The sequence below is a fragment of the Ranitomeya imitator genome, chromosome 1, assembly GCF_032444005.1.
Source record: "Ranitomeya imitator isolate aRanImi1 chromosome 1, aRanImi1.pri, whole genome shotgun sequence".
Classification (NCBI taxonomy): domain Eukaryota; kingdom Metazoa; phylum Chordata; class Amphibia; order Anura; family Dendrobatidae; genus Ranitomeya; species Ranitomeya imitator.
Window position 1 is genome coordinate 1,248,856,023 of NC_091282.1, and position 26,380 is coordinate 1,248,882,402.

The 26,380-nt window shown below is 46.1% G+C and overlaps 1 protein-coding gene across 1 annotated transcript in view; it reads right to left on the minus strand.

Moving 5' to 3' along the window:
* LOC138657443 (vomeronasal type-2 receptor 26-like) overlaps positions 1–20,937 on the minus strand; it is a 157,432-nt gene extending 136,495 nt beyond the window's left edge. Inside the window, exons 1-2 of the mRNA XM_069745239.1 lie at positions 20,933–20,937; positions 20,454–20,745 (exon numbers count right to left, since the gene is read on the minus strand). Of these exons, the coding sequence (XP_069601340.1) occupies positions 20,454–20,745; positions 20,933–20,937 (297 nt within the window). The remainder of the gene's footprint in view (positions 1–20,453; positions 20,746–20,932) is intronic.
* Positions 20,938–26,380: the final 5,443 nt, after the last annotated feature.

Here is a 26,380-nt window from a genome sequence, read left to right on the forward strand (position 1 = left end):
GAAACTGGTAAATGTAAAAGCAGCGCGTCGTTAGTGGATGTTCACGGTCAGGGACAAGTCGCTTCCTTGTCCTCTTCAGCAAAAACAACAAAAGAGAAGGATGCAGCAGGCGACACAACGGGTTACTCCATGGAGCTCTTTACACATACTGTCCCTGGCTTAGAAAGTGAAACAGTTAACAGGCCATGCCCATTACTAGTTGAATCGGACATGGAGTGCACTGATGCACAGCCACAGCCAGCCTACTATGCTGTTCCTTTGACTCAGACCACAACATTGCCCTCGCAGGGTACTGATCCAGAATCAGACCCTGATGAGACTATGGTGCCCCGTCACGAACGCTATAGCACCGACTTACACGGTGACACAGATGAAGTTGCACACGAGATAGAACAGGAGGTTATAGATGACCCAGTTGTTGACCCCGATTGTCAGCCATTGGGGGAACAGGGTGCAGGCGGCAGTAGTTCTGAAACGGAGGAGGAGGGGCTGCAGCAGGCATCAACATCGCAACAGGTTCCATCTGCCGAGCCCGTATCTGGCACAAAACGCGTGGCAAAGCCAAAACCTGTTGGAGGACAGCGTGGCCATCCGGTTAAAGCTCAGTCTGCAATGCCTGAAAAGGGATCCGATGCTCGAAAGAGTGCAGTCTGGCATTTTTTTAAACAACATCCAATTGAGCAGCGCAAAGTCATCTGTCAAAAATGTTCAACTACCTTAAGCAGAGGTCAGAATCTGAAAAGTCTCAATACAAGTTGCATGCATAGACATTTAACCACCATGCATTTTCAAGCCTGGACTAACTACCAAACGACCCTTAAGGTTGTAGCACCCTCGGCCAATGAAGCTAGTCAGCAACGCTACATCCCTTCCGTCACTGTAAGGCCACCATTTTCCGCACCACCTGCAGTATCTGTGCAGGTTTCTTTGCCAGGCCAAAGCAGTCAGGGTCAGGGAATCACCAGTTTCGTAGTAGGAAACACTGCATCTTGGGCACCGGCAGAAACAATACCGTCTCCAACCGTCTCTCAGTCTGCTATGTCCACCGGCACACCCGCTAGTTCCACGATCTCCAGCTTTCCAGTCCAGCTCACCCTACATGAGACTCTCGTTAGAAAAAGGAAGTACTTATCCTCGCATCTGCGTACACAGGGTTTGAACGCCCACATAGCTAGACTAATCTCGTTAGAGATGATGCCCTACCGGTTAGTTGAAAGCGAAGCTTTCAAAGCCCTGATGGACTACGCTGAACCACGCTACGAGCTACCCAGTCGACACTTCTTTTTGAGAAAAGCCATCCCAGCCCTCCACCAGCATGTTAAAGAGCGCATCGTCCATGCACTCAGGCAATCTGTGAGTACAAAGGTGCACCTGACAACAGATGCATGGACCAGTAGGCATGGCCAGGGATGTTGTGTGTCCATCACGGCACACTGGGTGAATGTGGTGGATGCAGGGTCCACAGGGGACATCAATTTCGGGACAGTTCTGCCTAGCCCATGGTATAGGAAACAGTTGGCTGTAGGCGTTCGCACCCCCTCCTCCTCCTCGTCCTCCTGCAGAAGCGAGAGCTCGTCCACAGACCGCAGTCGCCCAACCACTCCATCCGCAGCTGCCACTGTTGAACACCAGTTGTCCCATTATGGGGCAGCTACTGGCAAGCGTCAGCAGGCTGTATTGGCTATGAAGTGTTTGGGCGACAACAGACACACAGCGGAAGTTCTGTCCGAGTTCTTGCAGAAAGAAACGCAGTCGTGGCTGGGCACAGTAGATCTTGAGGCAGGCAAGGTAGTGAGTGATAACGGAAGGAATTTCATGGCTGCCATCTCCCTTTCCCAACTGAAACACATTCCTTGCCTGGCTCACACCTTAAACCTGGTGGTGCAGTGCTTCCTGAAAAATTATCCGGGGTTATCCGACCTGCTCCTCAAAGTGCGCGGACTTTGCTCACATATCCGCCGTTCACCTGTACACTCCAGCCGTATGCAGACCTATCAGTGGTCTTTGAACCTTCCCCAGCATCGCCTAATCATAGACGTTGCAACAAGGTGGAAATCAACACTGCACATGCTTCAGAGACTGTGCGAACAGAGGCGGGCTGTTATGTTTTTGTGGGAGGATACACATACACGGGCAGGCAGTAGGATGGCAGACATGGAGTTGTCAGGTGTGCAGTGGTCGAAGATACAAGACATGTGTCAAGTCCTTCAGTGTTTTGAGGAATGCACACGGCTGGTTAGTGCAGACAACGCCATAATAAGCATGAGCATGCCCCTAATGCGTCTGCTGATGCAAAGTTTGACGCACATAAAGGATCACGCGTCTGCAGCAGAGGAAGAGGAAAGCCTTGATGACAGTCAGCCATTTTCTGGTCAGGGCAGTGTACAGGATGAGGTAGCGGGCGAACAGGAGGAGGAGGACGAGGAGGATGATGGGAATGAGTATAATTTTAATGAGGAAGCTTTTCCGGGGCCACTGGAAATTGGTGGCGTGGCAAGGCCGGGTTCTGGTTTTTTGAGGGACACAAGTGACGTAGATTTGCCTGAAACTGCCCCTCAACCAAGCAAAACCGCAGATTTGACAACTGGAACTTTGGCCCACATGGCGGATTATGCCTTACTTATCCTCAAAAGGGACACACGCATTACTAAAATGATGAACGATGATGATTACTGTTTGGCCTGCCTCCTTGATCCTCGCTATGAAGGCAAATTGCAAAATATTATGCCACATGAAAACTTGGAACTAATATTAGCAACCAAACAATCAACTCTTGTTGACCGTTTGCTTCAGGCATTCCCAGCACACAGCGCCTGTGATCGTTCTCACACGAGCTGCAGGGGCCAGCAGACCAGAGGTGTTCGAGGTGCAGAAATCAGAAGTGGTGTTGGACAGAGGGATTTTCTGACCAGGTTGTGGAGTGATTTTGCTATGACCTCAGACAGGACAGGTACTTGTTATGAAGGCAATCCATTAACACAGTGTGCCAGTAATCAGAGCACATACAGTGATCTGACAATAACCCAAAAACAGTAGAACGAGCTCTGAGACGTGGAATCTCTGTAGACCGCAATACCTGAACCTATCCTAAACACAACTAAAGGCAGCTGTGGATTGCGCCTGACACTACCTATGCAACTCGGCACAGCCTGAGGAACTGACTAGCCTGAAGATAGAAAAACAAGCCTGACTTGCCTCAGAGAAATACCCCAAAGGAAAAGGCAGCCCCCCACATATAATGACTGTTAGCAAGAGGAAAAGACAAACGTAGGGATGAAATAGATTCAGCAAAGTGAGGCCCGATATTCTAGATAGAGCGAGGATAGCAAAGAGAACTTTGCAGTCTACAAAAAACCCTAAAGCAAAAAACCACGCAAAGGGGGCAAAAAGACCCACCGTGCCGAACTAACGGCACGGCGGTACACCCTTTGCGTCTCAGAGCTTCCAGCAAAAACGAGTAGACAAGCTGGACAGAAAAAACAGCAACAAAAGGAAAGAAGCACTTATCTAAGCAGAGCAGCAGGCCACAGGAAAGATCCAGAAGCTCAGATCCAACACTGGAACATTGACAAGGAGCAAGGAAGACAGAATCAGGTGGAGTTAAATAACAAGGCAGCCAACGAGCTCAACAGAACACCTGAGGGAGGAAGCCCAGAAGCTGCAGTACCACTTGTGACCACAGGAGTGAATTCAGCCACATAATTCACAACAGTACCCCCCCCTTGAGGAGGGGTCACCGAACCCTCACCAGAGCCCCCAGGCCGACCAGGATGAGCCACATGAAAGGCACGAACAAGATCTGGAGCATGGACATCAGAGGCAAAAACCCAGGAATTATCTTCCTGAGCATAACCCTTCCATTTAACCAGATACTGGAGTTTCCGTCTAGAGACACGAGAATCCAAAATTTTCTCCACAATATACTCCAATTCCCCCTCCACCAAAACAGGGGCAGGAGGCTCAACAGATGGAACCAAAGGTGCCACGTATCTCCGCAACAACGACCTATGGAATACATTATGTATGGAAAAGGAGTCCGGGAGGGTCAGACGAAAGGACACAGGATTGAGAATCTCAGAAATCCTATACGGACCAATAAAACGAGGTTTAAATTTAGGAGAGGAAACCTTCATAGGAATATGACGAGAAGATAACCAAACCAGATCCCCAACACGAAGTCGGGGACCCACACGGCGTCTGCGATTAGCGAAAAGTTGAGCCTTCTCCTGGGACAAGGTCAAATTGTCCACTACCTGAGTCCAGATCTGCTGCAACCTGTCCACCACAGAATCCACACCAGGACAGTCCGAAGACTCAACCTGTCCTGAAGAGAAACGAGGATGGAACCCAGAATTGCAGAAAAATGGAGAGACCAAGGTAGCCGAGCTGGCCCGATTATTAAGGGCGAACTCAGCCAACGGCAAAAAGGACACCCAATCATCCTGGTCTGCAGAAACAAAACATCTCAGATATGTTTCCAAGGTCTCTTCGGGACCGGCAAGGGCAAAAGCAACTCACTGGCACTTGAACAGCAGGGCTTAGCCCTAGCACAAATCCCACAGGACTGCACAAAAGTACGTACATCCCGTGACAGAGATGGCCACCAGAAGAATATAGCCACTAACTCTCTGGTACCAAAGATTCCTGGATGACCAGCCAACACCGAACAATGAAGTTCAGAGATAACTTTACTAGTCCACCTATCAGGGACGAACAGTTTCTCGGCCGGACAACGATCAGGTTTATTAGCCTGAAATTTTTGCAACACTCGCCACAAATCAGGGGAGATGGCAGACACAATGACTCCTTCCTTGAGGATACTCGCCGGCTCAGTTAAACCCGGAGAGTCGGGCACAAAACTCCTAGACAGAGCATCCGCCTTCACATTTTTAGAGCCCGGAAGGTACGAAATCACAAAATCGAAGCGAGCAAAAAATAACGACCAACGGGCCTGTCCAGGATTCAAGCGCTTGGCAGACTCGAGATAAGTAAGGTTCTTATGATCAGTCAATACCACCACGCGATGCTTAGCTCCTTCAAGCCAATGACGCCACTCCTCGAATGCCCACTTCATGGCCCGCAACTCTCGGTTGCCCACATCATAATTACGCTCAGCAGCAGAAAACTTCCTGGAAAAGAAAGCACATGGTTTCAACACTGAGCAACCAGAACCTCTCTGTGACAAAACCGCCCCTGCTCCAATCTCAGAAGCATCAACCTCGACCTGGAACGGAAGAGAAACATCTGGTTGACACAACACAGGGGCAGAACAAAAACGACGCTTCAACTCCTGAAAAGCTTCCACGGCAGCAGAAGACCAATTAACCAAATCAGCACCCTTCTTGGTCAAATCGGTCAATGGTTTGGCAATGCTAGAAAAATGACAGATGAAGCGACGATAAAAATTAGCAAAGCCCAGGAACTTTTGCAGACTTTTCAGAGATGTCGGCTGAGTCCAATCCTGGATGGCTTGGACCTTAACCGGATCCATCTCGATAGTAGAAGGGGAAAAGATGAACCCCAAAAATGAAACTTTCTGCACACCGAAGAGACACTTTGATCCCTTCACGAACAAAGAATTAGCACGCAGGACCTGGAAAACCATTCTGACCTGCTTCACATGAGACTCCCAATCATCAGAGAAGATCAAAATGTCATCCAAGTAAACAATCAGGAATTTATCCAGATACTCACGGAAGATGTCATGCATAAAAGACTGAAAAACAGATGGAGCATTGGCAAGTCCGAACGGCATCACTAGATACTCAAAATGACCCTCGGGCGTATTAAATGCCGTTTTCCATTCATCTCCTTGCCTGATTCTCACCAGATTATACGCACCATGAAGATCTATCTTAGTGAACCAACTAGCCCCCTTAATCCGAGCAAACAAGTCAGATAACAATGGCAAGGGATACTGAAACTTAACGGTGATCTTATTAAGAAGGCGGTAATCAATACACGGTCTCAGCGAACCATCCTTCTTGGCTACAAAAAAGAACCCTGCTCCCAGTGGTGATGACGATGGGCGAATATGTCCCTTCTCCAGGGATTCCTTCACATAACTGCGCATAGCGGTGTGTTCAGGCACGGATAAATTAAATAAACGACCCTTAGGGAATTTACTACCAGGAATCAAATTGATAGCACAATCACAATCCCTATGCGGAGGTAGGGCATCGGACTTGGGCTCTTCAAATACATCCTGATAATCAGACAAGAACTCTGGGACCTCAGAAGGAGTGGATGACGAAATAGACAAAAATGGAACATCACCATGTACCTCCTGACAACCCCAGCTGGATACCGACATAGAGTTCCAATCCAATACTGGATTATGGGTTTGTAGCCATGGCAACCCCAACACGACCACATCATGCAGATTATGTAGCACCAGAAAGCGAATAACTTCCTGATGTGCAGGAGCCATGCACATGGTCAGCTGGGCCCAGTACTGAGGTTTATTCTTGGCCAAAGGTCCAATTCCTCTCAACGGAATAAGACACCGCAAAGGCTCCAAGAAAAACCCACAACGTTTAGCATAATCCAAATCCATCAGATTCAGGGCAGCGCCTGAATCCACAAACGCCATGACAGAATACGATGACAAAGAGCATATCAAGGTAATGGACAGAAGGAATTTGGACTGTACAGTACCAATGACGGCAGACCTATCGAACCGCTTAGTGCCCCTAGGACAATCACAAATAGCATGAGTGGAATCACCACAGTAGAAACACAGACCATTCAGACGTCTGTGTTCTTGCCGTTCAACTCTGGTCATAGTCCTATCGCACTGCATAGGCTCAGGTTTAATCTCAGACAATACCGCCAGATGGTGCACAGATTTACGCTCGCGCAAGCGACGACCGATCTGAATGGCCAAAGACAAAGACATAGACTCATTCAAACCAGCAGTCATAGGAAAACCCACCATGACATCCTTAAGAGCCTCAGAGAGACCCTTTCTGAACAAAGCTGCCAGCGCAGATTCATTCCACAGAGTGAGTACTGACCACTTCCTAAATTTCTGACAATATACTTCTATATCATCCTGACCCTGGCACAAAGCCAGCAAATTTTTCTCAGCCTGATCCACTGAATTAGGCTCATCGTACAGCAATCCGAGCGCCAGGAAAAACGCATCGACACCACTCAATGCAGGGTCTCCTGGCGCAAGAGAAAATGCCCAGTCCTGAGGGTCGCCGCGCAAAAAAGAAATAATAATCAAAACCTGTTGAACTGAATTACCAGAAGAATGAGATTTCAAGGCCAGAAATAGCTTACAATTATTTTTGAAGCTCAGAAACTTAGTTCTATCACCAAAAAACAAATCAGGAATAGGAATTCTTGGTTCTAGCATAGATTTCTGATCAATTGTATCTTGAATCTTTTGTACATTTATAACGAGATTATCCATTGAAGAGCACAGAGCCTGAATATCCATGTCCACAGCTGTGTCCTGAAGCACCCTAATGTCTAGGGACAAAAAAAGACTGAACACAGAGCTGAGAAAAAAAAATGATGTCAGAACTTCTTTTTTCCCTCTATTGAGAATCATTAGTTTGGCTCCTTGTACTGTTATGAAGGCAATCCAGTAACACAGTGTGCCAGTAATCAGAGCACATACAGTGATCTGACAATAACCCAAAAACAATAGAACGAGCTCTGAGACGTGGAATCTCTGTAGACCGCAATACCTGAACCTATCCTAAACACAACTAAAGGCAGCTGTGGATTGCGCCTGACACTACCTATGCAACTCGGCACAGCCTGAGGAACTGACTAGCCTGAAGATAGAAAAACAAGCCTGACTTGCCTCAGAGAAATACCCCAAAGGAAAAGGCAGCCCCCCACATATAATGACTGTTAGCAAGAGGAAAAGACAAACGTAGGGATGAAATAGATTCAGCAAAGTGAGGCCCGATATTCTAGATAGAGCGAGGATAGCAAAGAGAACTTTGCAGTCTACAAAAAACCCTAAAGCAAAAAACCACGCAAAGGGGGCAAAAAGACCCACCGTGCCGAACTAACGGCACGGCGGTACACCCTTTGCGTCTCAGAGCTTCCAGCAAAAACGAATAGACAAGCTGGACAGAAAAAACAGCAACAAAAGGAAAGAAGCACTTATCTAAGCAGAGCAGCAGGCCACAGGAAAGATCCAGAAGCTCAGATCCAACACTGGAACATTGACAAGGAGCAAGGAAGACAGAATCAGGTGGAGTTAAATAACAAGGCAGCCAACGAGCTCACCAGAACACCTGAGGGAGGAAGCCCAGAAGCTGCAGTACCACTTGTGACCACAGGAGTGAATTCAGCCACAGAATTCACAACAGGTACTGCTGCATCAATTCAAAGTGACAGGAGACAACATTTGTCCAGTATGGTTGCTAACTATTTTTCATCCCTTATCGATGTTCTCCCTCAACCGTCATTCCCATTTGATTACTGGGCATCCAAATTAGACACCTGGCCAGAATTGGCAGAATATGCATTGCAGGAGCTTGCTTGCCCGGCAGCTAGTGTCCTATCAGAAAGTGCTATCAGTGCTGCAGGTTCAATATTAACTGAAAAAAGGACTCGTCTGGCTACCCAAAATGTTGATGATCTAACCTTCATTAAAATGAACCACAACTGGATTTCGAATTCTTTTGTCCCACCTTGCCCGGCCGACACCTAGCTTTCCTATGAAAAGGTCTTGCCTGTGGACTACTCTGAATGACTTTTCCAATGTCGTAATTTGCAGCAGCTGATTGTCCAGCATACGACATGTTTACACCTCCCTAAATGGCCAAACTCCCCACACGGGGCCGTGGTATAGCCACTTGGCGCAAGCACCCGTGAGAGTGCTGTTTGTCTGAAGAGGTGGGTGTGCCCGCTTTTGGTCGATGGCACTGCCACTGGGTCCCTCATAGTACAATAAAGTGTCTCTGGCGGTGGTGGTGCGCACCCAACGTCAGACACACTGTTGTAACATGAGGGGCCCTGGGCCTGTACCGCCGGCCACAAGAGAGTTCCCCCACCCCCAGCTCAAACATTGCTCTAGCACTTGCACAATTATCTCTCACAGCTCCACCAATGTTTAGTCTATGCGCTGACATCCTTAAATTCCTGCCACTGACAATACCATTGTGTTGACATGTATGATGGTACTTAACATAGTCAGGGGCAGTGTCCTATATTTACCCAAGTAAATACTTTGCGCCAAGTTACAAGGTCTGAAACTACGCAGAGGAGCCCACCCCTGTACCTAATGATTGCACCCTTTTATGTTTTCGTTTTGTTGTAATGCGAGACATTAACATGTATTTATTGTTTGGGACTACTAACTGGCAGACACTCATTACAATCGGCCTCCGCTGACAACACCAATGCTGCCTGTGTACCCCTGCAAGAGAATTCCAAGTGTCTACAGCCAAATTTTATTATGTTAGGCCTACTACGCCTGTCTGCGGTCCCTCCTTCCACTAGTCCTCCACTGACCAGACCACTGCTGCCCGTGCACCCCTGCAACCAATTTTAAAGTGCCTACAGCCCAATTTTATTATGTTAGGCCTTCGAAGCCTGTCTGCGGGCCCTCCTTCCACTAGGCCTCCACTGACCAGACCACTGCTGCCCGTGTACCCCTGGAACCAATTATAAAGTGCCTACAGCCCAATTTTATTATGTTAGGCCTTCTAAGCCTGTCTGCGGTCCCTCCTTCCACTAAACCTCCACTGACCAGACCACTACTGCCCGTGTACCCCTGGAACCAATTTTAAAGTGCCTACAGCCATTATTTATTATGTTAGGCCTTCTAAGCCTGTCTGCGGTCCCTCCTTCCACTAGGCCTCCACTGACAAGACCACTGCTGCCCGTGTACCTCTGGAACCAATTATAAAGTGCCTACAGCCGAATTTTATTATGTTAGGCCTTCTAAGCCTGTCTGCGGTCCCTCCTTACACTTTTCCTCCACTGACCAGACCACTGCTGCCCGTGTACCCCGGGAACCAATTTTAAAGTGCCCACAGCCCAATTTTATTATGTTAGGCCTTCTAAGCCTGTCTGCGGTCCCTCCTTCCACTAGGCCTCCACTGACCAGACCACTGCTGCCCGTGTACCCCTGGAACCAATTATAAAGTGCCTACAGCCCAATTTTATTATGTTAGGCCTTCTAAGCCTGTCTGCGGTCCCTCCTTCCACTAGACCTCCACTGACCAGACCACTGCTGCCCGTGTACCCCTGGAACCAATTATAAAGTGCCTACAGCCCAATTTTATTATGTTAGGCCTTCGAAGCCTGTCTGCGGTCCCTCCTTCCAATAGTTCTCCACTGACCAGACCAATGCTGGCCGTGTACTCTGGAACCCAGCTGAAAGTGCATGGAGCCTACTTTTTTTCTTTGTTTTATATTTATAAAGCCCAGATGAATTACGCTGTACCACGGTTCAAGCTTCCCAGTCGACACTTCTTTTACGAGAAAAGCCATCCCAGCCCTCCACCGGCATGAAAAAGTCTGCATTGTCATAGCACTCAGGCAATCAAACAGTAGAAAGGTGCACCTGACAAGAGACGCATGGACCAGTAGGCATGTCCACAAAAAGTTAGGTATTCATTACGGCACACTGGGTTAATGTGTTGGATGCATGGTCCACAGGGGACAGCCTACAAAGTCTGTCTGCAGTCCCTAATTCAAATTGTCCTCCGCTGACCCCACCACTGCTGCCCGTGTACCCCTGGAACCAATTTTAAAATGCCTACAGCCAAATTTTGTTATGTTAGGCCTACTACGCCTTTTTGTTTTCCCTCTTTCCAATACTCCTCCACTGACCACACCACTGCTGCCCGTGTACCCCTGGAACCTATTTTTAATTGCATAGAGCATCCTTTTTTTAATAGTAGGCGTACAAAGTCTGTCTGCGGTCCATAATTGAAATAGTCCTCCACTGACCAGACCAATGCTGCCTGTGTACCCCTGTAACCTTTTTTAAACTGCATTGAGCCACATTTTTGGTTTAAGGCCTACTACCTGTGTCTGTCTGCGCCACTAAATACAGCTGTCCTCCTTTGAAAAAAGCTGACCGTCAATAGTCTGGTTTTCAGCCTCTAGGAATTTGAAAACTGCATTGGGGCTACTACTTTGGTAGGGCCTACTAACGGTGTCTGCCGCTCCAAGGTGTTCCCCAGGTTTCCTCGCCATTGCTTCAATCTTCTGACTCTCGTTTAGTAGTTGTTGAAAACTACACTGCATTAGGCCTACACATTGGGTATAGGGTGTAGAGACGGTGTGTTCCACTCCAAGGTGTTCCCCAGGTTTCGTCTACATTGCTTCAATCTTCCGACTCTCGTTTAGTAGTTGTTGAAAACTACACTGCATTAGGCCTACAAATTGGGTATGGGGTGTAGAGACGGTGTGTTCCACTCCAAGGTGTTCCCCAGGTTTCCTCACCATTGCTTCGATCTTCCGACTCTCGTTTAGTAGTTGTTGAAAACTACACTGCATTAGGCCTACAAATTGGGTATGGGGTGTAGAGACGGTGTGTTCCACTCCAAGGTGTTCCCCAGGTTTCGTCTACATTGCTTCGATCTTCCGACTCTCGTTTAGTAGTTGTTGAAAACTACACTGCATTAGGCCTACAAATTGGGTATGGGGTGTAGAGACGGTGTGTTCCACTCCAAGGTGTTCCCCAGGTTTCCTCGCCATTGCTTCGATCTTCCGACTCTCGTTTAGTAGTTGTTGAAAACTACACTGCATTAGGCCTACAAATTGGGTATGGGGTGTAGAAACGGTGTGTTCCACTCCAAGGTGTTCCCCAGGTTTCGTCTACATTGCTTCGATCTTCCGACTCTCGTTTAGCAGTTGTTGAAAACTACACTGCATTAGGCCTACAAATTGGGTATGGGGTGTAGAGACGGTGTGTTCCACTCCAAGGTGTTCCCCAGGTTTCCTCGCCATTGCTTCGATCTTCCGACTCTCGTTTAGTAGTTGTTGAAAACTACACTGCATTAGGCCTACAAATTGTGTATGGGGTGTAGAGACGGTGTGTTCCACTCCAAGGTGTTCCCCAGGTTTCGTCTACATTGCTTCGATCTTCCGACTCTCGTTTAGTAGTTGTTGAAAACTACACTGCATTAGGCCTACAAATTGGGTATGGGGTGTAGAGACGGTGTGTTCCACTCCAAGGTGTTCCCCAGGTTTCCTCGCCATTGCTTCGATCTTCTGACTCTCGTTTAGTAGTTGTTGAAAACTACACTGCATTAGGCCTACAAATTGGGTATGGGGTGTAGAGACGGTGTGTTCCACTCCAAGGTGTTCCCCAGGTTTCGTCTACATTGCTTCGATCTTCCGACTCTCATTTAGTAGTTGTTGAAAACTACACTGCATTAGGCCTACAAATTGGGTATGGGGTGTAGAGACGGTGTGTTCCACTCCAAGGTGTTCCCCAGGTTTCGTCTACATTGCTTCGATCTTCCGACTCTCGTTTAGTAGTTGTTGAAAACTACACTGCATTAGGCCTACAAATTGGGTATGGGGTGTAGAGACGGTGTGTTCCACTCCAAGGTGGTCCCCAGGTTTCCTCGCCATTGCTTCGATCTTCCGACTCTCATTTAGTAGTTGTTGAAAACTACACTGCATTAGGCCTACAAATTGGGTATGGGGTGTAGAGACGGTGTGTTCCACTCCAAGGTGGTCCCCAGGTTTCCTCGCCATTGCTTCGATCTTCCGACTCTCATTTAGTAGTTGTTGAAAACAACACTGCATTAGGCCTACAAATTGGGTATGGGGTGTAGAGACGGTGTGTTCCACTCCAAGGTGTTCCCCAGGTTTCCTCGCCATTGCTTCAATCTTCTGACTCTCGTTTAGTAGTTGTTGAAAACTACACTTCATTAGGCCTACAAATTGGTTATGGGGTGTAGAAACGGTGTGTTCCACTCCAAGGTGTTCCCCAGGTTTCCTCTCCATTGCTTCGATCTTCTGGCTCTTCTTAAGTAGTTGTTGAAAACAACACTGCATTAGGCCTACTAGTTGGGTTGGGGCCTTCTATCTGTGTCTGCCGCTCCTTGCTGTTCTCCTACAGTGAACAAAGCTGTGCCGCCTGTTTACTACTGTTGCCAATTTTGAACTGCATTTAGAATACTTACTGATTTGGGCCTACTCTCTGTGTCAGCCTCTCATTCCAGTTGTCCTCCACTGAACAAAGCAATGCCCCCTGGTTAGTCCTGTTACCAATTTTGAACTGCATTTAGCCCACTTTATTCTTTGGGCCCATATCTGTTTCCCCCTCATCCTGCCCATTGCCCAGCCAGTGATAGATGAGTCTGCTGGTACATTGACCCATAATGCAACATTCCCCGTGCACGCTACACTGCAAGATTGTGACCCTGCTGAAAGTCAGGTCCCCCTTCCCGCATACCATACCACATTACACGGGGACAAAGAGGAAGGTGCAGATGAAGGTGCAGGTTCCTTCATCAGGTGGGGGGAGGAATACTCGTTGGCGACGTCACTGGCACAGGGCCCCTCATAGTACGCAAAAGTGTCGCTGCCGGTGGGAGGCGCCCCCGCCATGCAAACACACCGCTGTACTTTTAGGGGCCCTGTGCCAGTGCCAATGCCAACGAGTGACCAGTGGGGTACCGCAGGGGTCAGTATTGGGACCTGTTCTCTTCAACATATTCATTAATGATCTGGTAGAAGGTTTACACAGTAAAATATCGATATTTGCAGATGATACAAAACTATGTAAAGCAGTTAATACAAGAGAAGATAGTATTCTGCTACAGATGGATCTGGATAAGTTGGAAACTTGGGCTGAAAGGTGGCAGATGAGGTTTAACAATGATAAATGTAAGGTTATACACATGGGAAGAGGGAATCAATATCACCATTACACACTGAACGGGAAACCACTGGGTAAATCTGACAGGGAGAAGGACTTGGGGATCCTAGTTAATGATAAACTTACCTGGAGCAGCCAGTGCCAGGCAGCAGCTGCCAAGGCAAACAGGATCATGGGGTGCATTAAAAGAGGTCTGGATACACATGATGAGAGCATTATACTGCCTCTGTACAAATCCCTAGTTAGACCGCACATGGAGTACTGTGTCCAGTTTTGGGCACCGGTGCTCAGGAAGGATATAATGGAACTAGAGAGAGTACAAAGGAGGGCAACAAAATTAATAAAGGGGATGGGAGAACTACAATACCCAGATAGATTAGCGAAATTAGGATTATTTAGTCTAGAAAAAAGACGACTGAGGGGCGATCTAATAACCATGTATAAGTATATAAGGGGACAATACAAATATCTCGCTGAGGATCTGTTTATACCAAGGAAGGTGACGGGCACAAGGGGGCATTCTTTGCGTCTGGAGGAGAGAAGGTTTTTCCACCAACATAGAAGAGGATTCTTTACTGTTAGGGCAGTGAGAATCTGGAATTGCTTGCCTGAGGAGGTGGTGATGGCGAACTCAGTCGAGGGGTTCAAGAGAGGCCTGGATGTCTTCCTGGAGCAGAACAATATTGTATCATACAATTAGGTTCTGTAGAAGGACGTAGATCTGGGGATTTATTATGATGGAATATAGGCTGAACTGGATGGACAAATGTCTTTTTTCGGCCTTACTAACTATGTTACTATGTTACTATGTTACTATGAGTGGGCCCCCCCTGCTTGCTCAGGATCACAGCACTTGCAAAGTTGAAATACTTACCTCTCCCTGCTCCACTGCCGTGATGTGGTCCAGATGTCCTGGGCCCACTAATTACTTGAACCAGCCCTACCCCCCACAACTTTAGCCAAATGACCCCAATTTTAAATGCCTTACAATTATTATAATAATTTTTGGCCGTTGAAATAACTGCGGCGTCTGTATGCTTAGCTGCCGTGATGCTTTGCTGCAGAGATGCGCGTGCCTGACCCCACACGCGTGCACCCCTTAAGATGCTACTTTCCCTTTAATGGTACGAACATCTCTGCTACTCGCTGTTATCTGCCGCCTTTAATCCTGCACCTTTCCCTTTAATGGTACGAACATCTCTGCTACTCGCTGTTATCTGCCGCCTCTAATCCTGCACCTTTCCCTTTAATGGTACGAACATCTCTGCTACTCGCTGTTATCTGCCGCCCCTAATCCTGCACCTTTCCCTTTAATGTGCCTGTTGACTGTATGCTAAATGCATTTGTTGCATTGTATTACTTACTGCTGTCCATCCATGCTGGGGTCCCAGGAGACATTATTGTGTTCAAGGTGTTAGAGCAAATGTTTGCAGCCGGGTCTAGTGCCTTTGATCTTGTAACCTCCCCCGGGGTGTTGGCCAATTGCTAATTTATCCCAAATAAGGACCCACAATCCCTCTCACCTGATCCTTTAGTCAGTCCTATAAATTTAGTAGCATCTTAAGGGGTGCACATGTGTGGGGTCAGGCACGCGCATCTCTGCAGCAAAGCATACAGACGCCGCAGTTATTTCAACGGCAGTTAGTCACGGCAGGAGTCAGGACCCCACTCTATGTTCTGTTTCTTCTGGGTGTGTCTTCCGAGTAAGCACTTCTTATTACTTGGATCTAGCTTTTTTATTAACCCATTTTACTTCTTTGCCATGTTTACCTGTGCCCCTACATTGTTTGCTCCACTAGTCCTTTCTCTCCTTCGCTATCACAAATCCCAGCACTCCCTAACCTAATAATCATCTCCCCTTCCCTCTTACCTCCCCACCTGTCCTCCCCTGCTGACCTGCTCCTCAACCTCAAATCTGTCCAACAAACACATAAAACAAGTCGGCCACTCTCTTTCTCCCACCTGCTCTCTCTCTCTCCTTCTCCTCACTGCTGGAGACATATCTCCCATCCCTGGACCCCCACATCTCATACCTCCCATTACTACTCCCTCCTATCACTCCCTATCCAACATGAACTTCCGCAATCTTTCAAACATAAAACCCGTGCCCCTGACGCCCACCCCCCTGCTCCCTCTCTCTGGAGCACTCTGGAATGCCCGCTCAATCTGCAATAAGCTTCATGTGATTCACGACCTTTTTCTCTCCCACAATCTTGCCTTCCTTGGCCTCACAGAAACATGGCTAAGACCCTCTGACACCGCCTCCCCTGCTGCGCTGTGTTACGGAGGCCTCCACTTCACCCACACCCCTCGACCCGGCAACAAACATGGTGGAGGAGTGGGTCTTCTCCTTTCTTCAAACTGCACCTTTAACCCAATCCCACCTCTTCCCTCACTTATCCTCCCCTCTTTTGAAGTCCATTCTGTCCGCATCTACTCTCCCTCCAACCTCCAAGTGGCCGTCATATACCGACCTCCGGGCCCGGCCACTGCCTTTATTGACCAATTCTCCACCTGGCTTCTTCACTTTCTCTCTGCTGACACTCCCACCATCATCATGGGTGACTTCAACATCCCCATTGATACCCTTCAGTCAACAGCCTCCAAACTTCTGTCCCTTACCTCATCCTTTGGACTTACTCAGTGGTCCTCCGCAGCCACCCACACGGATGGGCATACACTAGACCTGGTATTCACCCGCCTCTGCTCTCTATCTAACTTCACCACCTCCCCTCTCCCTCTATCCGACCACCATCTGCTCACCTTCTCATCCCTGTCCTCCTCACCAATCATCTATATCCAGCAACATGCGCACCCACGCAGAAACCTTGCACACCTAGACACCCACACACTCTCTGACTCCATCCTACCATTGGCATCCATATCCTCACTCCACGACACAGACAGTGCCGCTGCTTTCTACAATGCTACTCTCGCATCAGCTATTGACACGGTTGCCCCTCTTGTCCATGGCAGAGCGCGACGTATCAATAGACAACCTTGGCATAATAACACCACCAAAAAGCTAAGGCAAGTGTCCAGGGTTGCGGAGCGGCGTTGGAAGAGAACACACTCGCAAGACGACTTCACTGTATTCAAACAAGCAACACTTGCTTTTAAATCTGCACTCACCTCTGCTAAACAGGCCTACTTCACAACCCTCGTATATTCCCTATCCCACAACCCCAAACAGTTATTCAAAACATTTAACTCCCTCCTCCGCCCCCCACTGCCCCCTCCAACCTCCCTCATCTCTGCTGAGGACTTTGCCACACACTTTAAAAATAAGATCGACCAGACAAGGCTTTATTGTTCAACCACCACAACCCCTTTGTATACCAGACCAATGCCCAAACCCCATAACCTCCCTATCCAACATCACTGAAGGGGGACTTAATTGTCTCCTCTCCAAATCCCACCTCACCACCTGTGCGCTCGACCCCATCCCATCCCACCTCCTCCCCAACCTCACCACCACACTTATCCTATCCCTAACCCACCTCTTCAACCTATCACTAACTTCTGGCACCTTCCCCTCTGCGTTCAAACATGCCACAATCACGCCTATCCTTAAAAAGCCAACCCTCGATCCAACTGCTATGTCCAGCTATCGCCCAATATCGCTGCTCCCATTTGCTTCCAAACTCCTGGAGCAGCACGTCCATGCTGAACTCTCCTCCCACCTCTCATCTAACTTGTTGTACGACAATCTACAATCTGGTTTCCGCCCCCATCACTCAACTGAGACTGCCCTGACCAAAATCACTAACGACCTACTTACCGCCAAAGCTACTGGACAATACTCTGTACTCCTCCTTCTAGACCTGTCCTCTGCTTTCGACACAGTTGACCACTGCCTCCTACTGCAGATGCTCTCCTCCTTTGGCATCAAAGACCTCGCCCTCTCCTGGATCGCCTCGTACCTTTCCAACCGCACATTCAGCGTCTCCCACTCCCATACTACCTCCTCATCCCACCCTCTCTCTGTTGGAGTCCCCCAAGGCTCTGTTCTAGGACCCCTACTCTTCTCAATTTATACACTTGGCTTGGGACAACTCATAAAGTCCCATGGATTCCAGTACCACCTCTATGCTGACGACACTCAGATCTACCTCTCTGGCCCAGACGTCACCGCTCTGCTGTCCAGAATCCCAGAGTGCCTATCAGCCATATCCTCCTTCTTCTCCTCTCGCTTCCTCAAACTCAATGTGGACAAATCTGAACTCATCATCTTTCTTCCATCCCACAAATCTTCCTTACTTGACCTATCTATCGCAGTCAATGACATCATGCTTTCCCCTGTACCCGAAGTCCGCTGCCTCGGAGTAACCTTCGACCCTGCCCTGTCCTTCAAACCACACATCCAAGCTCTTTCCACCTCCTGTCGCCTCCAGCTCAAAAATATCTCCAGGATCCGTCCTTTCCTCAACCCCCAATCTACTAAAATGCTTGTGCACGCCCTCATCATTTCCCGCCTTGACTACTGCAACATCCTTTTCTGTGGCCTCCCTGCTAACACCCTTGCACCTCTCCAGTCCATCCTTAACTCTGCTGCCCGACTAATCCATCTCTCTCCTCGCTACTCCTCCGCTTCCCCCCTCTGCAAATCTCTCCACTGGCTCCCATTCCCTCAGCGTATCCAGTTCAAATTGCTAATACTGACCTACAAAGCCATCCACAACCTGTCTCCTCCATATATCTCTGAACTAATCTCTCGATATCTTCCCTCACGTGATCTCCGGTCCTCCCAAGACCTCCTTCTCTCCTCCACACTTATTCGCTCCTCATCCAATCGCCTCCAAGACTTCTCCCGAATATCCCCCATCCTCTGGAACTCTCTGCCCCAACACGTCCGACTATCAACCACAGTCGGATCCTTCAGACGGAACCTGAAAACTCATCTCTTCAGGAAAGCCTACAGCCTGCACTGACACCGCTGCTGCCTCATCACTATCGAAGCTACCGCCTCACCAACACCGGAGCTACTGCCTCACCAACACCGGAGCTACCGCCTCACCAACACCGGAGCTCCTGCAACCCTCAACCTACTGTCTCCTTCCCCATAATCCTGTAGAATGTAAGCCCGCAAGGGCAGGGTCCTCGCCCCTCTGTATCAGTCCGTCATTGTTAGTTTGTTTACTGTATGTGATATTTGTAACTTGTATGTAACCCCTTCTCATGTACAGCACCATGGAATCAATGGTGCTATATAAATAAATAATAATAATAATAATAATTATAAGCTAAATTACGATTGACAAGCTTCAGTAGCAAGAATGGATGTTTTTGCCAATACAATGGGCTCTGTACATGTTTTCCTGGCCTCTACTCACTGCCGACTATGCTCCCCCATTGACTTGCATTGGGTTTCGTGTTTCGGTCGATCCCCGACTTTTCGCGATAATCGGCCGATTCCACTCGACTCGACTTTTGAGATAGTCGGGTTTCATGAAACCCGGCTCGACTCTAAAAAGGTCAAGGTCGCTCAACTCTACTATCCACATCTAAAAAATGCTGGGGATATCATAAAGAATCAAGTTCAATCATACATATATTTTTGCCAGGGCTTGCAATGCCAAGTGGACCTCTGACTTGAAGACATCCATTTGACATTACAACATCAAAACATGGTGCCAACATGGCCTAGTGAGTCATGATATTGGAAAAGTCACAACTAGTGTTGAGTGAGTGTGCTCGTTGCTCAGGTGGTTTCCGAGTCTATGTAACTGCTCGAAGATTTAGTTTTGATTACCGCAGCTGGATGATATACAGCTACTAGCCAGCTTGATTACATGTAGTGATTCTTTAGCAACCACGCAACCCCCACATGTACTTAGGCTGGCTAATAGCTGTAAATCATCCTGCTGCCGTGATGAAAATGAAATCTCCGAGTAGTCATAAATACTCGGAGACCACCCGAGAGTGCTTGGGAAAACTCGAGCAACGAGTACACTCGCTCATCACTAGTCACAACACATGAAATGATCCCAAAATGAGACTCAATATATCGGAGAACACACAGAGTAGAGTTGCACAAAGAGGGACAAGAGGCCAGATGTAAAAGAGATGAGGATGTAGGACTACGGCGATGGGACCTTTGAGACACTCTGGAGCATATTTGATTCACATTTTAACAACTTTAAGAAAAATCAATTTTCCTTTCCAAATTTGGATCTCAGCAGATAACTTAATCACTATTAATGACACACTTATTTGCAGCTGCTAAGACACTAATACAGTTTCTTGGTCTTTGGGTGGTACATGTAGGAAAATTCAAGACACCTAGAAACCATGGATTTCATCCATTTACAGAAGAAAGTCTAGAGAATAAAAGACTCACATTTTTTTTTTCAAAATCGTATTCTTGTTAACATTGGACAATTCAATTAAATTAATGCTTCAACTTTGAAGACTTTTGCAAAGCTCAAATGAAATGGTTTTCTCATCATTTCCCTTCCTAACCATGGACCACAGTGCACTTCAGAATGGCACAACATCCACATAATTTAAATGTTCAAATCTCATTCCTCACACACACAGTTAAGCATCTCGCCCCCTCTTGTGAACTTCCATTAATTAGCCCAAGATAATAAAATAAAACCAACATAGATATTTCTGTAATAATAAAACTCACCTGTGAGTATCCGAGAACACCCAATATCTGTGCTAAGGTTAAAGATATGTCTGGATTCAGATCTCCAATGATACCAACCAAGTTCCCAAACTTCTTACAAAAGTAATTAGGAATTGGATCTCCAGGACCAGACAGAATCTGTAGAACACTATATACAGCATTATTTACAGAGTTACACGAGTCGTACACATGGTATCCCAGAGTGACATTTGGTAAAATATCAGGATTCTTGTTAATTTCATCAATGGCAAAAATAAAGGCCATAAGATATCTGTAGAAATGAGGCATAGGTCTGTAGAAGGTTAGAAAAAAGTAAAATTTTATAAGAGCGAGAAAGAGAGAAAGGAAAGAAAATGCAAACATAAATACTTTGCCATTCTAATAATTCAAGAGTGCTGCTGATGGCCTCCAAATGATCAGGATTGTCTGACAAGTGACCTTTTAATGAATTACGCTTTGTGCTTTACCAGAAATCTTACTCCATGGTGAGCTGTGGTGTTTCTCCCCTGTCTCCCCCGTCTTTCCTTATTTTGGTGGAGCTGGATGAAATTGTCGTGAAAATGCAGAAAGTTGTAAAATCTCTGCGCAACCTCGAATTGCATAAAAACTTGCCAAGATATCAAAGTATTGTCTCCGACCCAAATGTTAAATCAGCGTTCATTCTGGATGTGAACAAAGAATATCCACGTTCACTGACATCAAACATTGATCTTAGAATAATGGAGCATTAGAAAGTTGAACATCTCTCATTATGCAATGATTAGGATGCATTCACATAAAAATGGAAAAGCTTTGTTTAATGAGAACCTTTCATAACCCAAAATGCTTTTGACAGCAATTGGGAGAAATTGAATTTTTTCCATTCTAGGACCTGCCGGCTCTCAGTCAGAGAGGTGTGCCCTGAATGTCTACAGTCATTATGAGCCATGGCTGTAACCATGCCCCGATACATCTGATCGCTCCGTCGGCTATGTTCTGTCTTTGTCTATTGATAATGGCCGACCTGCCTGATGCCAACATGATCGTTACCATCGTAAGCTGCATCTAAAAATTAAAACTGCAGCGGACAATAAGATACTAGGTACTTACATTTCACAGAAAGATAAAATATCATTTAATTTCCTATGTAAACTTTTCTTTGTAAAACTCACAGTAAATATCCCCCCGATGATCAGATCTCCGTTCTGCACATATTTTGCATTAAATAAAGTCACTCTTCTCTGTATAGAACATTGTGGACTTGTTCCAGATATTTGACACTGAGATAATGAAATGGTGATAAGATATAATATTCCTATTGGCAGAAATGTCTCCATCATTGCTGCATTAGACATATTGGATTCAGTAATTTCAAATAGAAGATCGAATGCAGAACGTAACAAGTATCCGTTCTTCAGGGAAGTGCGCAGCGTTCTACGGACTTATATAAGCAACGCAAGAGAGATAGATTTATTCATAGATTCTCTTATTATGTTTCTATTCTTTTGTTATTTATTAATATATTGAATTGAAAATCAGATGGGTATATCTGTTCAAGACTAGAATGTGTCAGTATTTTATTTAACTTTTTTCTGTTTATAACATTATAATTTTAATTGAAAAAAATGTTCCATGTAGTAAGAGACAAACATTTCAAAGTGATGAGACCTCCTGTCATTGTACCTTTATTTTATCTTTTGACTACTCTTCTGTGCAAATTCAACAATTTTCTCTTATTCTGCCTCATATTTTTTCTCATTTCCCTTTCCTAAATGTCTAAATTGTCAACTTGTTTTTTAATGGACCTAAAGGCTTGAAAATCATTATAATAGACTGACATATATGTAACTATGCAATCTATAAGCCATTTTAGTATTTTAATAGTTGATTGTGAATACTGAAGCAAGTCTACGACCTCCAGATTGCCCTAGAGCCCCCTGATGTGAACAGGTAATTAAAGAAAACTACCTGATGGATCGCAGACCAGGCCAGCCTGACACAGAAATATGGGGATACAATAGATTTATAGCTGTTTGAGATTACTTAATACTAGTGATGGGCGAACACTAAAATGCTCGGGTCGAGCAAAATGGAATGCTCGGGTGCTTGACCCGAGCAACGAGCCAAATGCAAGTCTATGGGAGACCCGAGTATTTTTCTGGTGGTGCGGTCTGCAGAGGGACTAGAAATTGCAGAAATTGATGGGAACAGTGCTCAAATGATATGGGAACAGCATGGGGAAGACCCCGGAAGCATTTCTGACTCCCAGGTCGCTGCTGTGAACAATGTTGTCAAAGTCTCACGCCATTTTTACAGAATCACAAATAAACAAACAAAAATGAAACCAAAATGGATTGTCCTGGGAAATATGTTAAGGAACATCCTTTCCAGAGTAATGACTTGTATTTAACCCCTTAAGCCCCGAGGGTGGTTTGCACGTTAATGACCGGGCCAATTTTTACAATTCTGACCACTGTCACTTATGAGGTTATAACTCTGGAACGCTTCAACAAATCCCAGTGATTCTGACATTGTTTTCTCGGGACATATTGTACTTCATGATAGTTGTAAAAATTCTTTGATAGCACCTGCATTTGTTTGTGATAAAAACGGAAATTTGGCGAAAATTATGAAAATTTTGCAATTTTCCAACTTTGAATTTTTATGCAATTAAATTACAGAGATATGTCACACAAAATACTTAATAAGTAACATTTCCCACATGTTTACTTTACATCAGCACAATTTTGGAACCAAATTTTTTTTTTGTTAGGGAGTTATAAGGGTTAAAATTTGACCAGCAATTTCTCATTTTTACAACACCATTTTTTTAGGGACCACATCTCATTTGAAGTCATTTTGAGGGGTCTATATGATAGAAAATTCCAAAGTGTGACACCATTCTAAAAACTGCACCCCTAAAGGTGCTCAAAACCATATTCAAGAAGTTTATTAACCCTTCTGGTGCTTCACAGGAATTTTTGGAATGTTTAAATAAAAATGAACATTTAACTTTTTTTCACAAAAAAATTAATTCAGCTCCAATTTGTTTTATTTTACCAAGGGTAACAGGAGAAAATGGACTGCAAAAGTTGTTGTACAATTTGTTCTGAGTACACCGATACCCCATATGTGGGGGTAAACCACTGTTTGTGCGAATGGGAGAGCTCGGAAGGGAAGGAGCGCCGTTTGACTTTTCAATGCAAAATTGACAGGAATTGAGATGGGACGCCATGTTGCGTTTGGAGAGCCACTGATGTGCCTAAACATTAAAACGCCCCACAAGTGACACCATTTTGGAAAGTAGACCCCCTAAGGAACTTATCTAGAGGTGTGGTGAGCACTTTGACCCACCAAGTGCTTCACAGAAGTTTATAATGCAGAACCATAAAAATAAAAAATCATATTTTTTCACAAAAATTATCTTTTCGCCCCCAATTTTTTATTGTTCCAAGGGTAAGAGAAGAAATTGTACCCCAAAAGTTGTTGTACAATTTGTCCTGAGTACGCTGATACCCCATATGTGGGTGTAAACCACTGTTTGGGCGAATGGGAGAGCTCGGAAGGGAAGGAGCGCCGTTTGACTTTTCAATGCAAAATTGACAGGAATTGAGATGGGACACCATGTTGTGTTTGGAGAGCCACTGATGTGCCTAAACATTGAAACCCCCCACAAGTGACACCATTTTGGAAAGTAGACCCCCTAAGGAATTTATCTAGATGTGTTTTGAGCGCTTTGACCCACCAAGGGCTTCACAGAAGTTTATAATGCAGTGCCGTAAAAATAGAACAAAAATTTTTTCCCACAAAAATTATTTTTTAGCCCCCATTTTTGTATTTTCCCGAGGGTAACAGGAGAAATTGGACCCCAAAATTTGTTGTACAATTTGTCTTGAGTGCGCTGATACCCCATATGTGGGGGGGAACCACAGTTTGGCCGCATGGGAGGGCTCGGAAGGGAAGGAGCCCCATTTGGAATGCAGACTTAGATGGAATGGTCTGCAGGTGTCACATTGCGTTTGCAGAGCCCCTAATGTACCTAAATAGTAGAAACCCCCCACAAGTGACACCATTTTGGAAAGTAGACCCCCTAAGGTACTCATCTAGTTTTGTTGTGAGAGCTTTGAACCCCCAAGTGTTTCACTACAGTTTGTAACGCAGAGCCGTGAAAATAAAAAAAAAAAACTTTCCCCAAAACATTATTTTTTAGCCCCCAGTTTTGTATTTTCCCGAGGGTAAGAGGAGAAATTCGACCCCAAAAGTTGTTGTCCAATTTGTCCTGAGTGCGCTGATACCCCATATGTGGGGGGGAACCACTGTTTGGCCGCATGGGAGGGCTCGGAAGGGAAGGAGCGCCATTTGGAATTCAGACTTAGATGGAATGGTCTGCAGGTGTCACATTGCGTTTGCAGAGCCCCTAATGTACCTAAACAGTAGTGTTGAGCATTCCGATACCGCAAGTATCGGGTATCGGCCGATATTTGCTGTATCGGAATTCCGATACCAAGGTCCGATATTTTTGTGATATCGGGAATCGGTATCGGGATTAAGATTTATGTGTAAAATAAAGAATAAAAATAAAAAATATTGATATACTTACCCTCTGACGTGCCCTGGTTGTCACCGCTGCAACCGCCATGCTTTCCTCCCTGAGAATGAGCGCGTTAAGGACCTTCGATGACGTGGCGGCTTGTGATTGGTCGCGTGAGCGGTCACATGACGCTACCGCGACCAATCACAAGCCGCGACGTCATCGAAGGTTATTAACGTGCTTATTTTTAAAAATGAGCGCGTTAAGGACCTTCGATGACGTGGCGGCTTGTGATTGGTCGCATGAGCGGTCACATGACGCTACCGCGACCAATCACAAGCCGCGATGTCATCGAAGGTCATTAACGCGCTCATTCTCAGGAAGGAAAGCATGGCGGTTGCAGCGGTGACAACGGAGGGAGGGTGAGTATATCAATATTTTTTATTTTTATTCTTTATTTTACACATGAATATGGATCCCAGGGCCTGAAGGAGAGTTTCCTCTCCTTCAGACCCTGGGAACCATAGAGGATACCTTCTGATATTTGTGTCCCACTGACTTGTATTGGTATCGGATATCGGTATCGGCGATATCCGATATTTTTCAGATATCGGCCGATACCATCCGATACCGATACTTTCAAATATCGGACGGTATCGCTCAACACTACTAAACAGTAGAAACCCCCCACAAGTGACCCCATATTGGAAACTAGACCCCCTAGGGAACTCATCTAGATGTGTTGTGAGAACTTTGAACCCCCAAGTGTTTCACTACAGTTTATAACGCAGAGCCTTGAAAACAAAAAATCTTTTTTTTCCCACAAAAATTATTTTTTAGCCGCCAGTTTTGTATTTTCCCAAGGGTATCAGGAGAAATTGGACCCCAAAAGTTGTTGTCCTATTTGTCCTGAGTACGCTGATACCCCATATGTTGGGGTAAACCCCTGTTTGGGCACACGGGAGAGCTCGGAAGGGAAGGAGCACTGTTTTACTTTTTCAACGCAGAATTGGCTGGAATTGAGATTGGACGCCATGTCGCGTTTGGAGAGCCCCTGATGTGCCTAAACAGTGGAAACCCCCCAATTATAACTGAAACCCTAATCCAAACACCCCTAACCCTAATCCCAACAGTAACCCTAACCACACCTCTAACCCTGACACACCCCTAACCCTAATCCCAACCCTATTCCCAACTGTAAATGTAATCTAAACCCTAACCGTAACTTTAGCCCCAACCGTAACCCTAACTTTAGCCCCAACCCTAACTGTAGCCCCAACCCTAACCCTAGCCCTAACCCTAGCCCTAACCATAACCCTAGCCCTAACCCTAGCCCTAACCCTAGCCCTAATGGGAAAATGGAAATAAATACATTTTTTTTATTTTTCCCTAACTAAGAGTGTGATGAAGGGGGGTT